Below are 15000 nucleotides of genomic sequence, written 5' to 3'. Positions count from 1 at the left end.
GGCTGAGTTACATGAACAGATATTTGCATACGAGTGAACATTTGTATGTTAGGGAGAACATCTTAGTTGTGGAAGTTTTGTGGTTTGTAGTTTTTTAGAGGATCCTCGTTGGAGTGTTTCCTCCTCTTCATTAAGCCGAGTTTGTGCCGCTCTTCTTCAGCACATCTTCACAGAGAATTAATGAAATGTCATTATCATGGTGTCAGTGACCTTTCATCAGCCTGGAGGACATCCCCCCCCCCCCCCCTTCTTCTTCTCCTTTAGAGCGCCGGGCGGACATGTTGTGCTGACCGCCGGCGCTCTGCCTGAACGTGTTGATGTTTATCATGATAATGGGACAGATTCCATTTCACTTTCATCCGCGGCCCACAGCGCAGAATATGTAAAACAACAGACGGAAATAGACGCGATTATTCTGGATTTTATGAGCTGAAGCCCGGCGACGCAGAAGAAGACAGAGGAGAGGAGCGCTGAGCTGGAAGACTTTTCTTCTCCTTCATCACCTTGTCCTCCTCCTTCACTCCATCCCCCTCACTTCCTCCTCTTTACTCACTTCCTTTCCTCCTCTCCTTCATCCCCTTTTCTTCTCTTTCCTCTCCTCTCTTGTGTCTCCTTCTCGTCTCCTTATCTTCCTCGCTCTCTCCTGCCCCTCAGTTTGTTGACAGACCTTCAGAGACGATCTAAAAAGACGCTAAGCAGACGCCGTTGTGTTTTCACCTCCTCTCCTCCCCCCCTCCTTTCTGTCTCCTCCTCATCCCTTTCTCTTCGTCTCTCATGTCTCTGAAGTGAAGTTTCCTCTCTCGTTCGGGCTGTTGTCTCCTCGGCTGCCGTGAAACAACACAAGAGCCAAAACAACAGCGAAGCACCTTCAAACCAAACACATCCCGTCTCAGAAGCAGACGACAGGAGAAAAAACAAAGAAGTAGACAAACGTGTGTGTGTGTGTGTGTGTGTTTGAGTCAGTGGATGGGGGAAGTTCCCGCTGTGTGGATGTTAGCGTGTGATCTTCTGAAAAAAGTTTTGTTGTTTTATTTTGGAGGAGCCCTCTTGCTCTCCTCTCTCTTCCTGCCCGTCACTCCTTCACTCCTCGTCAATGAAAGACGAGAAAAAAACACGACGAGTTGTGTTTGCAAAAGATGTCGGCTGTTCCCCCTTTGGCTGAGAGCGAACTCCGCTTTCATGCCGCCGTCTGAACAAGCGGCGCTAGCTTAGCTAACAAGCGGCGTCACTACAAAGCTGCAGACAAGACAACAATAGCAAACCTGTTACTGCGCAAGGTAACCGGATGAAGCGGAACCTAAAATACACAAAACAACTGAAAGAACACTGATGTGTAAAATTACATTTCATAACCTGATCTTATTGCACTGCAAGTTTAGATACGACTTCAGTTCTGATACTTATTGCACCTTTAAGAAAAAGCTAAAGACCCAGCTCTTTCATGAATACCTACTAACTTAATGATGATGGTCTCCATATTATTGATGATGATGATGGTAATGACGATGGTTTTTGTTTGATAACGACGACTTATAAGATGGTTTCTATACTGATTAGAGCTCTCAAGAACTGCCCTCAATGTTGTGCTTTGCCTCTGGTCACTTCCTGTCAGCACCTGTGTGTCCAATCAGACTCAAAGCTGATCGTTTGCTCTTACTCACATTGTTCCCTTTTTTCTAGATCCTTGCTTGTGTTGTTCTTACTCTCTGATGTACGTCGCTTTGGAGAAAAGAGTCTGTGAAGTGAATTGTAGAATTGAGAAATGAGCGTGTTGAGATGTGATCTCTCTCCTTGGACTGAGAGCTGCTCCGGTTTAGAAAAGTGACATTAGCTTACTAGACTAGATTACGCAAAAGAACAGTCTGCATGTTGCAGATTGTTTTTCTCTGTTTTATCACTTAATTGTTTTCCTTTCTAAAGCCTCCTGTGGACAGGTGTTGAGAACCATCATGCTTGCTAAAACACTTAAACAATGCATCTGGTTCAAAGTGTCTGTGATGTCCATGCCAAATAAAGTCTATTATTATTATGTTCAGGGTGAAGGGTAGAAGACATGAATCCATGGATTTAATTAGTGAGCAGCAGACTCCTCATGTTCCTTTTCTAATTAAGGGTCACTTAGAAACTCTTTCTTGTTGGTCTCAGGACTAGATTTGCCCTCAAAGGTTTTGTTAACTTTGTCTTTTTTTTGTAACGGTCCCTAACGTTTCCTCCTCTTGTCCTCCCTCCTGCAGGTGAAGAGTGGTACCTGTGCAGGCTGACTCTGAGCATGCCCAGTCAGGCCGACCTGCAGTGGGCCATGTTCCCCTCCCCTTACCTGAGTGCTGTGGGTCCAGACGCCTCAGCTGGGTCTGTAGTGTACCGACTGTCGGCACGGCAACGAGACGGGACGCTGGGACAGGTCCAGTACTTCCGTCTGGACGGTGAGTTGGTAGTTTTTGAAAACTAGCATGATTTTGAAAGTAGCTTTCCCTCAGTGCTCCGTCTGCACCCGGCCCCTCCCCTCTGTGCTCCCTCTAAAGCCACGCCCCCTCACTTACATGCAGGAGCGCCATCGCTCCAGAAGCGGACCTCAGCTCATGCTTTGAGTGTGAGCTAGAGCACGCCAGGGGTAGAGAGCGAGCAGGGAGACAGGGAGGCGTCTGATTGGTTCATCAGATTGACCGTACTCGTGGCAGACATTGGTTGAAGTTTTTACAGACTTACAAACTGCTACAGATGATGGATTTTCTTTGTTCTTTTTTCAGAGAACATGAGTTATTAATCTCTGTCAGGACCTAAAGACAATTTACACCAGAATCTGAAAAAGTGACTCTGGAGGAAATGTTAATAGAGTCTTAATTGGGTGTAGAAACTGTTCTGTTGTGATGTTTTAAAGATCGTTCAGTAAAGTTTAAAATGTATCCTAAAGATGTTTTGAAAATCCAGATTCACCTCTCTGTTGATTTTTGCAGATTATGTAAAATTGTTTTTCCTACAGCGACCCGCCCTCCTTCTTCTTCTTCTTCTCCTTCTTCTCCTTCTTCTTCTTCTTCTTCTTCTTCTTCTTCTGTCCGTTTTTCTTCCTAAACACCGTCACGCTCTCATCTCCTGCCTCCATCTCTAATCAGGTCCACCGCCGCCTCTCCCACCAGGCGCTCTGTGACAAACCTGTTTTTGTTCAAAAGGAGCGATTTATAAATAAAAATTTTGACTTGTTGAATTTCAATTACCGTCAAGTGAGAGAGGGGAGAGAAAAACGCTCATAAACGGCAACGGAGCCGCGCTGTTAATCGCTCCCTGGGGGCGAAGAAAAGCTCCCAGAGTCGGGAATAATAGGAAAGTCTCTGGAGAGGCGGCGGGTGGGCGGGTGGGCGGATGGGCGCCGGTGGCTGTGGATTTGTTTCTTTTTTTATTATTTTACAGGAGAAGAGGAGAGAGATATTTTAAGAGCTAATTTCTAATGCTTTAATATTAACAGCTCCTCGCTTCCCGTTGTTCTGTGACTACATGTGTACTGGAGAGTAATCCATCATTTACATTCAGAATGTTTTTAATATCATGCCAATATGGAGATCTATTCAGGAAGTGTGTGTGAAGCCAATTAGAAGCATTAATGTGATTTCACTCACTTTAAGTAACCTACATTACAGAGCGAGGGGACAGTGGATGAGGAGGCCGTCTTTGTTCAGGTTTCAGGCGCTTGATGGCGCGGCGGTCGGGTCACATGTGTGGAGGCTGATGTCCTCCAGGCGGACGGCTCCTTTCCTGCATGTCGCGCCCCCCCCCCCCCCCCCCCCCCCCCCCCCCCCCATCCCAGTTTCCTGCTCTGTCCACTGACTCTCCTATCAAAGAGAGGCAAAGAAGCCCAAAAATAAAGATTTCTAAAAGTTTGAGCATCCTCAGAAAATTTTTCCCGACCTAAAGAAGTCACCTGAGGAGTTGACGGATGGTGCAATCCAAACGATACCGATACCTGTCTCGATACCACAGAACAAATATATATCCCAGGCATGAATACTGAGTAATGTTTTTTTATTATAATGACGAAAAATTGCGAGCAAACTCCTGCACGCTGTCTCAACTTAATAAATGAATGCAGTTGAAACATTCCTCGCTCTCCTCCCTCCCTTTAAGTTAAATGATATCGATAGTCCGTCCATCATCTTTTACCACTTTTCCCACTCGAGGTAGTCGAGGGCTGGAGCTCGTCCCAGCTGTCATTGGGCGAGAGGCGGGGTTACAGCCTGGACTCTTCAACAGCCAATCACAGAGCAGACAATTATTTAAAAAAAAATTATTTTACATGATACAGTTGTGACAACCTGAATGTAACTTCTAGAGAAACGAAAAGTTAAGATACGACTTCAGTTCTGAAAACAAAAGAAACTAAACACTCCCCAAAGTCTGACTCCAGCTCCGGTTTGAAGTCTAAAATATTAGAAATGAAAAGTTCCAGTTTGTGCAGCTGGGACGGTTAAAGTGACCTCTGAGAGATCTCTGAACCAGATCGACTGTCGTCAGAGCAGACAGAGGAGGAGGAGATGATTGACAGGTTGGATGCAGCTGCTGCTGGTTTTCAGCCCTCTGGTCAACAGCTGGGGATTCCAGTCCTCCTTGATTTCTCTTTTCATGCTTCTCTCATCAACCCATCCTAACACAACACCCCCCGTGTCTCTCTCTCTCTCTCGCTTTATTTCATCCAAATCTTTTTCTGTTTTTAATCTCGTCTTCTTTCTTGATTATCTTCCAACTCTTTTACTGGATCTACCATGTGGCTTTATTTTTTCAGTAATAATCACACTGTTGCTACATTCTTTATATGATCGATAGTTGGGCTTTGACACCTAGTGTTTAAGATTGGTACTGCAGTCCAAATTCAAAATATTTGCTTTGCTTGAACAATCTTGGTGTGATTTTATGTGTTTTAAGGATGCAAAAAAATACAATAAAAAAAGGCACCATTGTTCTTCTCGGTAAAAGAAACAAATGGAAAAAAGAACATTTGCTTTTATAGAAAACTTAGTTGAGATTAATCCTGCAGGACATGTTGGAGAATGGTTTGGTCCAATCAGTGAGATGTGTAGAGAGTGAGATGATAAAGGTATCTTACTCTCTGATCATTAAGGAAACATGCTATGTTGAAGTGCTGGCTTCTCTGACAACAATGCAGCAGCCAGTATGTCCTCCTTCTAACTTTACATTCTGGTTCGTTTTGGACGCCCCTCGGTTTGCCAGATACGAGAGCAGTTATCAGGTCAAACCAACAGGTGTTATTTTTGATCCTCTTGATTTGTTTCCTTCCAGGTGGGGAGGAGTGCTTCGAGGTGGACCGCCGCTCAGGTGAGATCAGGACAACGGGACGACCTCTGACGCCCAGTAAGGAGTACCTGCTGCAGGTGCAGGCGGTGGACGGGCGAGGTCGTAAAAGGCTCGCCGGCTGCGGTTTCCATCCTGGCCGGTTATCGTCCGCCTCAGTTTACCAACTCCACCTACACCCTGAACGTACCGGAGAACACCGCTGTGGGACAACCGTGAGTCCAGACACCACGCTGTCAGATAGGAACGGATGGATGTTTAGATGAGCTTCATTTATTTTGGACTTAAATTAGATTATTTGCCTCAAATTCTCAAAAAAGGACTCAGAGAAATACAAGATATCATCAAAAAGTAAAATGATTAGTGATGTGTCAGGGTAAATATTTGTGTATTTTTCTCTGCACTCTGTGTCCCCTTGTGTCCTTCATATTTACAGAAACATCATTTGCTGCCTCGGATACTGAGTGTGGAAATGGCACCGCAAGCGTGTGTGAGTGTGAGTGTGTGTGTGTGTGTGTGTGTGTGTGTGTGTGTGTGTGTGTGTGTGTGTGTGTGTGTGTGTGTGTGTGTGTGTGTGTGTGTGTGTGTGTGTTTCCGGAGCCACCTCTTTGGCTTTGCATGCCATGTGATGCGTGAAAAGATGAGCTCTGTAGAGCGAGACAAAAGAAGAAGAAGAAGGGAGGAGAATAGGGAGGATGGTGGGAGAGAGGAGAGGTGGAGGTACGAGGAGAAAGATGGAGAGGGGATGAGATGGGGAGGGGGGTAGAGGGGGGTGGGGGGGGGAGGAGGAGGAGGAGGAGGAGGAGGAGGAGGACAGGATGAGGGATGAAGAGGACCCAGATGCATGAGTGTGGCCTGAGGGTGAGAATCTGAAAGTGTGGCAAATTCAAATATTTATTAAAAGCGAGGACTGGATAAACATGAAGGGTGTGTGTGTGTGTGTGTGTGTGTGTGTGTGTGTGTGTGTGTGTGTGTGTGCATGTGTGTGCGTATGAGTGCGTATGAGTGTGTGTGTGTGTGTGTGTGTCGCTCCGGGCTGCTGGCGTAAAGCACATTGTATTAATATCCAAGTATCCATGCCACCTCCTGTGTGTGTGTGTGTGTGTGTGTGTGTGTGTGTGTGTGTGTGTGTGTGTGTGTGTGTGTGTGTGTGTGTGTGTGTGTGTGTGTGTGTGTGTGTGTGTGTGTGTGTGTGTGTGTGTGTGTGTTTTAGTCAAATTGATTTAGCAGCTTGTGATGGTTTGTGAGTACAGAATAAACCATGAAGCTTCAGGACTTTGAACGCAGCGTTTGGCGGCTGACCAGCTCTCCTTCAGTTCTGTGTGGAGTCAGACATGTGGAGCTGCTGACCTGGGATCAGGTCTATCAGAATCCTGATCTGGACTCGTCCTCTCATGGACTCATCATAGATCAGATCATAAACACAGTTCATCTCCCTCCACTGGCTCCCATCACATTTAAAACCTTCCTGCTGCTCGCTTACAAAAACAGACAGAGACAAAAAGCTCCGCCATAACAGAGGCTAAATCAGAGCCTCCTCCCAACACTTCCTGTCTCTCTTCAGTCTTATCCAATAAAAGCAAAACGGCCCAAAAGTAAAACTTCAAAAACACCTCCTATACCTAAACTCTCTGATCCAGGTCTCATTAAACTTTCTTATCAGAGGATCAGTAACTCTCCAAAGCTCTATGAGTCCCTGTCCATGGTGCTGAAACAGAGAAGGCTGGGTGCAATTCAAGCCAGCCGTCCTCTTTTTTTGGATTATATGCTTTGGCGGCTGGTTGGACAGATATGTTTTCCATCACTTTTTAGACACCTGTAATTTGATAAATGTGTATTCTGCAACACTTTAACGCTGTTGTACCTCCTCTCTAACTCCGCCCCCTCTCCTCTGTCTCAGTGTCGCCGAGGTCTATGCCGTCTCCTTCCAGAAGAAGAGTCTGTCCTACATGCTGCTGGTGAACCCCGGGAATCTGTTCAGCATCAACCAGGAGAGCGGAGCGCTCAGCCTCACCAGGACCGTCGACTACGAGAGCGGACACAACCTCCACACGCTGCAGGTCCGCGCCTCCGAGCCCGACACCGGCCTCAACGGCGTGGCAGAGGTAGGCGCACAATCACTCATCAACCAACGACGCCCGAGTTTAGAATCTGTGTGTGTTTATCTGTCCAAACAAAGTTAATGTTTGCCCTTCTGCTGATAAACAGAATAAATCCACATTAACAGCTGTTGGACTGAAGGAACCCCCCCCCCCCCCCCCCACTCCCCCCCCCCCACGCCGCTCTCTGATGAAAACTCATTAATTTAAAATGAGAGAAAGTGCTGCCGCTGTATCCGACGCTGTGATGCAACTGTTTCATTTACTGTTTATTCTGCGTGTGTGTGTTCATTATGCATGCTCTAAACTAAACACGCGGCGCCCCGGTTTGCCTCGTCTCCAACCAGCGTCCTGTGAAGCTCTCATGATGAAAAGTCAACACATCAAAGCTGAGCGTTAAAAAAAGAAAACAATCAGGAGTGATCAGAAGTTTGAGTTGTTACGGTTTGAATACCCGCCTTTAAAACATGTATCTTTAACACTAGAACGACCAAAGTTTTTTAATTTTGCAATGTAATAACTTACTTAAAATAAAACCTATGTAACTACAGGACCATGACTTTTCCTAAATGTGTCTATATTTTATTCTAGCATTGCTATTTTATCAAAAACACAAAAGATTTTTTGTAACAGAACACGTTTGTTGGGGTGTTCTGCCATGCCAATTCTCCCAAACTCTCCCTAATGCTTTAAAATATTTAAAATAAGACATTATTATGATGTCAGGGTCATACTGACCTGAACTAATCTGTGATGGTGAGGACACTAAGTCTACCAAACATCAGATAAAGAGGAAGACCCTTGACACGTTAAGCTGTCTTTGCTTCTCTCGTCACATCTGAATTTTATCAGGTCTGACTGACATCAGAGAACAGTGAATAGACAAAATCATGTCTGTACATTTCAATCTAAATACATATGTACAGAAAATTCCACCACAATTGGCTGGTGATCAGTCCAGGGTGTAACTCTGCCTGACAGCTCCCCCCCCCATGACCCTGAACGGGAAAAAGCGGTAATAGATAACTGATGGATGTATCTCTTTAACAGAAATGGTAAAGTTATCATAAAACTTTTGAACATACTGAAATGTTTACTGTAAAGAAAAAGCAGCCATGACGTCCTGTTTCCTCGCTCTTATCTAAAATCGATTGCAGCAGTTCCAAACTTTCTTGTACTTTTTTTTAGTGATTTAGAACCCAAAATATTTCAAATGAGTCCCAAAGTATGAACACATTTAAATTTCCCTTCAACTGAAGGAGCACAAACTACAGTGCAGAAATCTGGCAGCTCGACCTCGACTCACGTTTTCACAGAGGGCTCGTAAGACTTCACACAGGAGATAGTAGCATCTGTTCACATTAACACACACACACACACACACACACACACACACACACACACACACTACACACACACACACACACACCAGAGGATTCCACTATTACCTGCCCTTATAGTCCAGATGGTTGGAGCAGACAGAGAATAGCTGCTAAACTACCAGCGTCCCCTAAAGGCCTCGCTGCTCTATAAGCTCGGCTTGCTAATTCACTATAAAGGCGTGTGTGTGTGTGTGTGTGTGTTTGTGTGTGAGTGTGTGTGTGTGTGTGTGTGTGTGTGTGTTTGTTTGTTTATTTGTGTATACATGTGTGAGCCAGGTTTCCAGAGAGCTTCCTCCCCAGCAGTGCTAACGTTACATCTTACTGTAGCATCTGCACTTTCTGTTGCCTTCAGCTTTTCCAGACATTTTGAGCCTAGACCCCCCCCCCCCCCCCCCCCCCCCCCCCACACACGTTACAGCTTTATACTTCCCTATCTCCCCCGCAGCCTCGTGTTTGTGTTCCAGCGGCAAAATACACACAATCTACACGGCTGTTTTGTGGATATCCAATCAGAGCAGAGAGATGTAGCATCATATTCCTCTCTGCATGTGAAACCAGCAGAGACAGCTGAGTTCTCCTGCTTGTGTAGTGTGTCCCCAGTGACTACAGGAACCAGAATGCACTGTGTTCTAGCGTCCAAGCCCTCTCACAGATTTCTCCTGGTTCAGAAAAATACGACTGAGCTTGTCTAAATCCATTTAATGCAGTTGATACTAAACGATACACTACGATACCGACAATTTGATACAAAACAGACGATTCGATATGATACGATGCAATACTATAAACTACTACATATAAAGCTGTTCTCCTCCTCTCTAGATCCAATAATATGAAACCGTACAATGCATATGCTACGATACGTTTCAGACGATGCAATAAGATAAAATAGAATACCGATGATACCAGACGATCATATACAAGATGACTTCAGGGAGATTTGTCTTGGACTGAAATTATTTCTTTTTGATTCTAAAACAATCAAAACAAACAACAATCGAGGTGTAAACAAAGAGGCACAAACCAATTACAAACACAAATTAAATATATTTCACGACCGTTTTACAACAATAGGTGGAAGAGGAAACAGAAACAGATCTCTCTCCACATCCATCGCCCCTCACTGCACACCCAGCAGACTCTTTATTTACACCTCGTTCAGCTTCACCTGACTGTTGTCTTCTCTCCGGTCATAACTCCCCTCAATCAGCTGATGCAAAGTCATATTTAAGTCTGGACAGTTTCCATCGCTCTTAACATTTGAACTCAGAATCTACGATGCTGTTTTGTTGTTGTTCAAAGTTTGGCAGCTCGCTAGATAACTGTTCTTTATAACTGATATCAAACTGATGGTGCTGGAAGATCAACAGATCTGCAGCTACACCTGTTAGACAAAGAGACCGTCTGTCAGAGTCTGCAGGTGTTCCTCACACGCCCCCCCTTCCATGGACTGACTCGGATAAGGTCGGGAATCAAAGATTGAAAACTGAATATCTTCCAGTCACAGTCAGAGGATTCATTTGTGTTTGTTTTATTTTATTTTTCTTGCTTGAATGCATCTTTAATATCGAGTCGTACCAACATATTTGTCAGTCTGTCTGTTGTGGGGTGAAAACAGTAAACACATTTTCCTCCTTTCTTTCGGCTCGGCCCTCTAAATATTCAGTCGGTGTTTTGCAGAAGCAAGCCGTGCATCTAAATCTCCTCAGCGTGCCCCTCCGCTGCCCCCCGCTCTTATTACCGAACAGGTGGTGTGTCGAGGGTTCAGGGCTGCCGAGGAAATCTGTGCTCAGGTGGTCGGCGCAGAAGCTTCACCACTTAAATCAGACTTTATGGGAATGGAAAATAGCTTTTTGGCTTAAGCTCCAGTGGCTCGGGATACTGGGTGAACTGGACAGGAGCGGGCGGTGGCAGCTCAGGATTTAGGAGGCGGGGAGATTTAAAGGAGAGAAAGAAATGGGTTTCTCTCCTCCAGCAGGAGACATTTGTCTTCATCATGTTTGCATGAGTTAGTTTGGAAAACAGGAACGTCACATCACATTTAGCTTTTCCAATCTAGACTTATAAACATGCTGATTCTGACTCGACCTGCCAGCACAATTTATTTATCAAGATATTACTCCATCATGTTATCAGAGTTACCTGTCTTTAGATCTGTGGACTTTAAACTCCGCTGTGTTTATCTACAGCAGCAGCCTTTTTTTTAAAAGGGTTTTTTTTGGGGCTTTTTGTGCCTTCAGATTCAGATTTAGATTCAGATTTTTTTATTGTCCCACAAGGGGAAATTTGCGTTGCAACAGGAGCACACAGAAGACAAGAAACACAAGGACAACATCACCATAAAACATAAACCAAAACTAATTTAAAAACTCAGACAACACAGCAAAATATAAAACCAAATAAAAACAGCACAATAAAATCAGTCAAGAGCCCCGACCAGAATGAACATTCAAGTTATTAAAGAGCAAAGTGGAGGTGTGCTAATGTGCAGTTCAAGTGCAAAAAGAGCAACAAGTAGCTAATTGTTGTTTAACATATTAATTGCACTTGGTAAAAATGAGACCTGGAGTCTTTCAGTCTTCCTCACAGGAGCTCTAAAACGACGACCTGAGGGTCAAAGGTCAACCTCACTGTGAAGTGGGTGATCTGGGATCACATGTATGGCTCTAGCTTTCCTCAGGACCGGCTGATTATACCTGACACCTCCCTGAGATTCTGCTGCTTGTTTTTACAAGTCTCCCAAGTCTGTTCTTGTTTGAGTTCAGGCTTCCATACCATGCAGCGATGCAAACATTTAAAACAGATTCAATAAAACTTTTATAAAACAGAGTCATCATCTCCGTAGAAACATTAAAAGAGTTCATCTTTCTTAAAAAGCGGGCCATCCGCTTGGATCCTCCAACCACTGCGCCCGCAGCAGCTTTTTGTTGTTAGCACAGCTTTTACTTTCATTTCCAACTCTTCAACAAGAAACTGTGGAAACATTTGCCTCTATGAAGGTTTATTCTGTGGTGGGCCCACTGCCCAACAGACCTGTAGTATTGCTTAATATGTAAACTATGTAACCCGTTTTTTTTTTTTTTTAACCTGCAGTTCAGGTTCAGGTGACTTTATTTGTACCTGTAGGTAGATGTTTTTGTTTTTTCCAGTAATTAGTTTCATCCGGAGGTTCAACCCGCTCTTCAAGCTTGAATGCTGCTCAGTTTCTAAGTCCTGACTAACCATGAATCCAGAACTCTTTGAATGTTTCTGCAGAAATGAACAGAAGTTTAATTTACCCCCTCTCACTATTTACACTTCATCTCCATTAATCCCTCTTTCTCTTTGTTCCAATGCCTCGTTTGTTCAGCACTATTTAATTATCCTTACGTAACACAGCGGCCTTAATGCAGAGGATTCAAACAAACACTGTGAGTGGATTTATTTAATGAACAAAATGTTGATATTGGGTAAACAAGCTTTCCTCTGAAGCACTTTGTTAATGAGGCTCGGACTGGACGAGTATTTTTAGCAGATTCAACTAAACGTACAAAAGCACAAATAATAAAGGCAGATTTATTTATTTATTTTCCTCTCGTACTTTATCAGGAACACATCTCTACTTCTCGCTCTGTTTACTTATTTTAACAATGAAGAGATTTCAGGGTTTGTAGTGTCATATAAATCCTTTTGCTGATTCAGCACCACGGACAGCGTCAGAGATTTACTAACAAACAGTCGACCACATTGTGGATCTCTCAATCTGTTGAAATCTTTTGTTTGTTTGTTTTTTTGTTCTTGTTTGAGGATTAACAACCGATCTCATCATGCATGCTTTAAAGAGGACATATTCTCCCCCCTCCTCCACCTTTTCTAACAGTCCCCTCCTCCACCTTTTCAAACAGTCCTCCTCCACCTTTTCAAACAGTCCTCCTCCTCCACCTTTTCAAACAGTCCCCTCCTCCACCTTTTCAAACAGTCCCCTCCTCCACCTTTTCAAACAGTCCCCTCCTCCACCTTTTCAAACAGTCCTCCTCCACCTTTTCAAACAGTCCTCCTCCTCCACCTTTTCAAACAGTCCCCTCCTCCACCTTTTCAAACAGTCCCCTCCTCCACCTTTTCAAACAGTCCCCTCCTCCAAACAGTCCCCTCCTCCACCTTTTCAAACAGTCCCCTCCTCCACCTTTTCAAACAGTCCTCCTCCACCTTTTCAAAACAGTCCCCTCCTCCACCTTTTCAAACAGTCCCCTCCTCCACCTTTTCAAACAGTCCTCCTCCACCTTTTCAAACAGTCCCCTTCTCCACCTTTTCAAACAGTCCCCTCCTCCACCTTTTCAAAGAGTTCCCTCCTCCACCTTTTCAAACAGTCCCCCTGTGGTCTAAAATGAAACATCTGTGCTGTGCTTTGGTCAAAATCTAACATGAATCAAGCACCAGAGGAGGTTTGTGACCCTGTATAAACCAGCTCTCTCAGAACGCTCCGTTTTGGTGTGTGTGTCTCTTTAAATGTAATGACCCCCCCCTGAGTTTTCCCCGTAGACATCACTCCTCTGTAGAGAGAATAAAAATGGCCGACCTGCGTAAAAGTTTTGTTCTAGGCTGGGGGGTGGAGTCCATGGGTGGAGATACCAGGGAATCCCACTGTGACATCACAAGGAGAGCACATTTGAAACAGAGCATTTTTGTCTGTGTTGTAATTCTTATGCAGACCACAAACAAAGGACTGGATGGTTTATTTCACATGTTGTGGGTCAGTAGACTCTCAGGTTACCCAGATATATATGTTCAGACTGTAGAAGAGGATTATTCATAATATGTCCCCTTTAAGAAAAGTGTTTGTTGATGGCTTCTCACCTGAATCAGGTCGCTGAGATGTTTGAGTATTTCGACAAAAAACTTTTTACATTTCACTATCAGGGGGAGGGGCATCAACCTTCATCCCGCCCCCTTTGCTGACTAGGTGTGTTGCTTTGTTGCAAAAATACTCTCTTTAATAATAATTAGATTCACCTTTTTGCTTTTATCTCAGCCTGCGGGCTTTAAGCTGCTTTTTAGCCCAGTGGACTTGGTGCGCAGGTTTCTCCTCTGCCATGTGTTTTCCTCAGTCACTTCTTTGATGGCTCGAGTCGGTGCAGTTTCACAGGATTCACCCCGACATATTTATCAACCGTTAAAACCACCAGAAACTAACAGGAAGTGGTTTGTTCTCCGCAGGTTGTCGTTCTTATAACGGATGAAAACGACTGCACACCAGAGTTCCTGCACGCCATCTACACCAGAGACAACATACCTGAGAGCATCGCACCTGGAACCTCCCTGCTGCAAGGTAACACACACACACACACACACACACACACACACACACACACACACACACACACACACACAGAGAGGCTGATCTCTGGAGTTGGTTCTGGTTAAATATTGGCCTTCGGTCAGTGAACACATCACCAGCTCATTCCACCTGTGGGTATATTGATTGTAGTGTGTGTGTGTGTGTGTGTGTGTGTGTGTGTGTGTGTGTGTGTGTGTGTGTGTGTGTGTGTGTGTGTGTGTGTGTGTGTGTGTGTGTGTGTGTGTGTGTGTGTGTGTGTGTGTGTGTGTGTCACAGCCATCTGTCGTAGCTGCTGGTGACGGGCTGAGATCAAACAGTCCGACTTCAGCGAGGCTTTGCTCTGATTAGGCAGACGGCCAGCGAAATGCACGCACACACACACACACACACACACACACACACACACACACACACACACACACACACACACACACAATCATACACACACACACACACACAGACACACACACACAATCATACACACACGCACACACACACCACACACACACACACACACACAATCATACACACACACACACACACACACACACACACACACACACACACACACACACACACACACACACACACACACACACACACACACTAATGTATTTATGAATCCCTCTCCTCTTCCTCTCTGTTGTCTTTTCATCTGTGTTCCCTCCTCTTCTTCCTCTTCCTTCTCTGAATCCCTAAATCACCTTTTTACCTTTTCCTCCCTCTCTCACCTGTTCTGACTTTACGTCCTCTCTTTTTCTCCACCTCTCCCTCCACCCTTTTTAAACGTTCCCCTTTTCTCTCTCCTTGTTTCCTTCTCTTCTCCTCCCACACATTTCCTTGCTCGACTCTCGCCTTTTCTCTCCATTTTACTCCTCCTCCCCCTCCTCGTATTCTTATTTTGACC

The 15000-nt window shown here is 44.7% G+C and overlaps 1 protein-coding gene across 1 annotated transcript in view; it reads left to right on the top strand.

Moving 5' to 3' along the window:
* The window catches only part of si:dkey-22o22.2 (neural-cadherin), a 188443-nt gene that overhangs the window by 92020 nt on the left and 81423 nt on the right, over positions 1-15000 (top strand). Inside the window, 5 exon segments of the mRNA XM_065957955.1 lie at positions 2235-2423; positions 5287-5405; positions 5407-5513; positions 7199-7403; positions 13973-14084. Coding sequence (XP_065814027.1) covers positions 2235-2423; positions 5287-5405; positions 5407-5513; positions 7199-7403; positions 13973-14084 — 732 coding nt within the window.

Source organism: Labrus bergylta, chromosome 8 (assembly GCF_963930695.1).
Source record: "Labrus bergylta chromosome 8, fLabBer1.1, whole genome shotgun sequence".
Lineage (NCBI taxonomy): Eukaryota > Metazoa > Chordata > Actinopteri > Labriformes > Labridae > Labrus > Labrus bergylta.
This window is presented reverse-complemented; position numbering and strand designations above follow the sequence as displayed.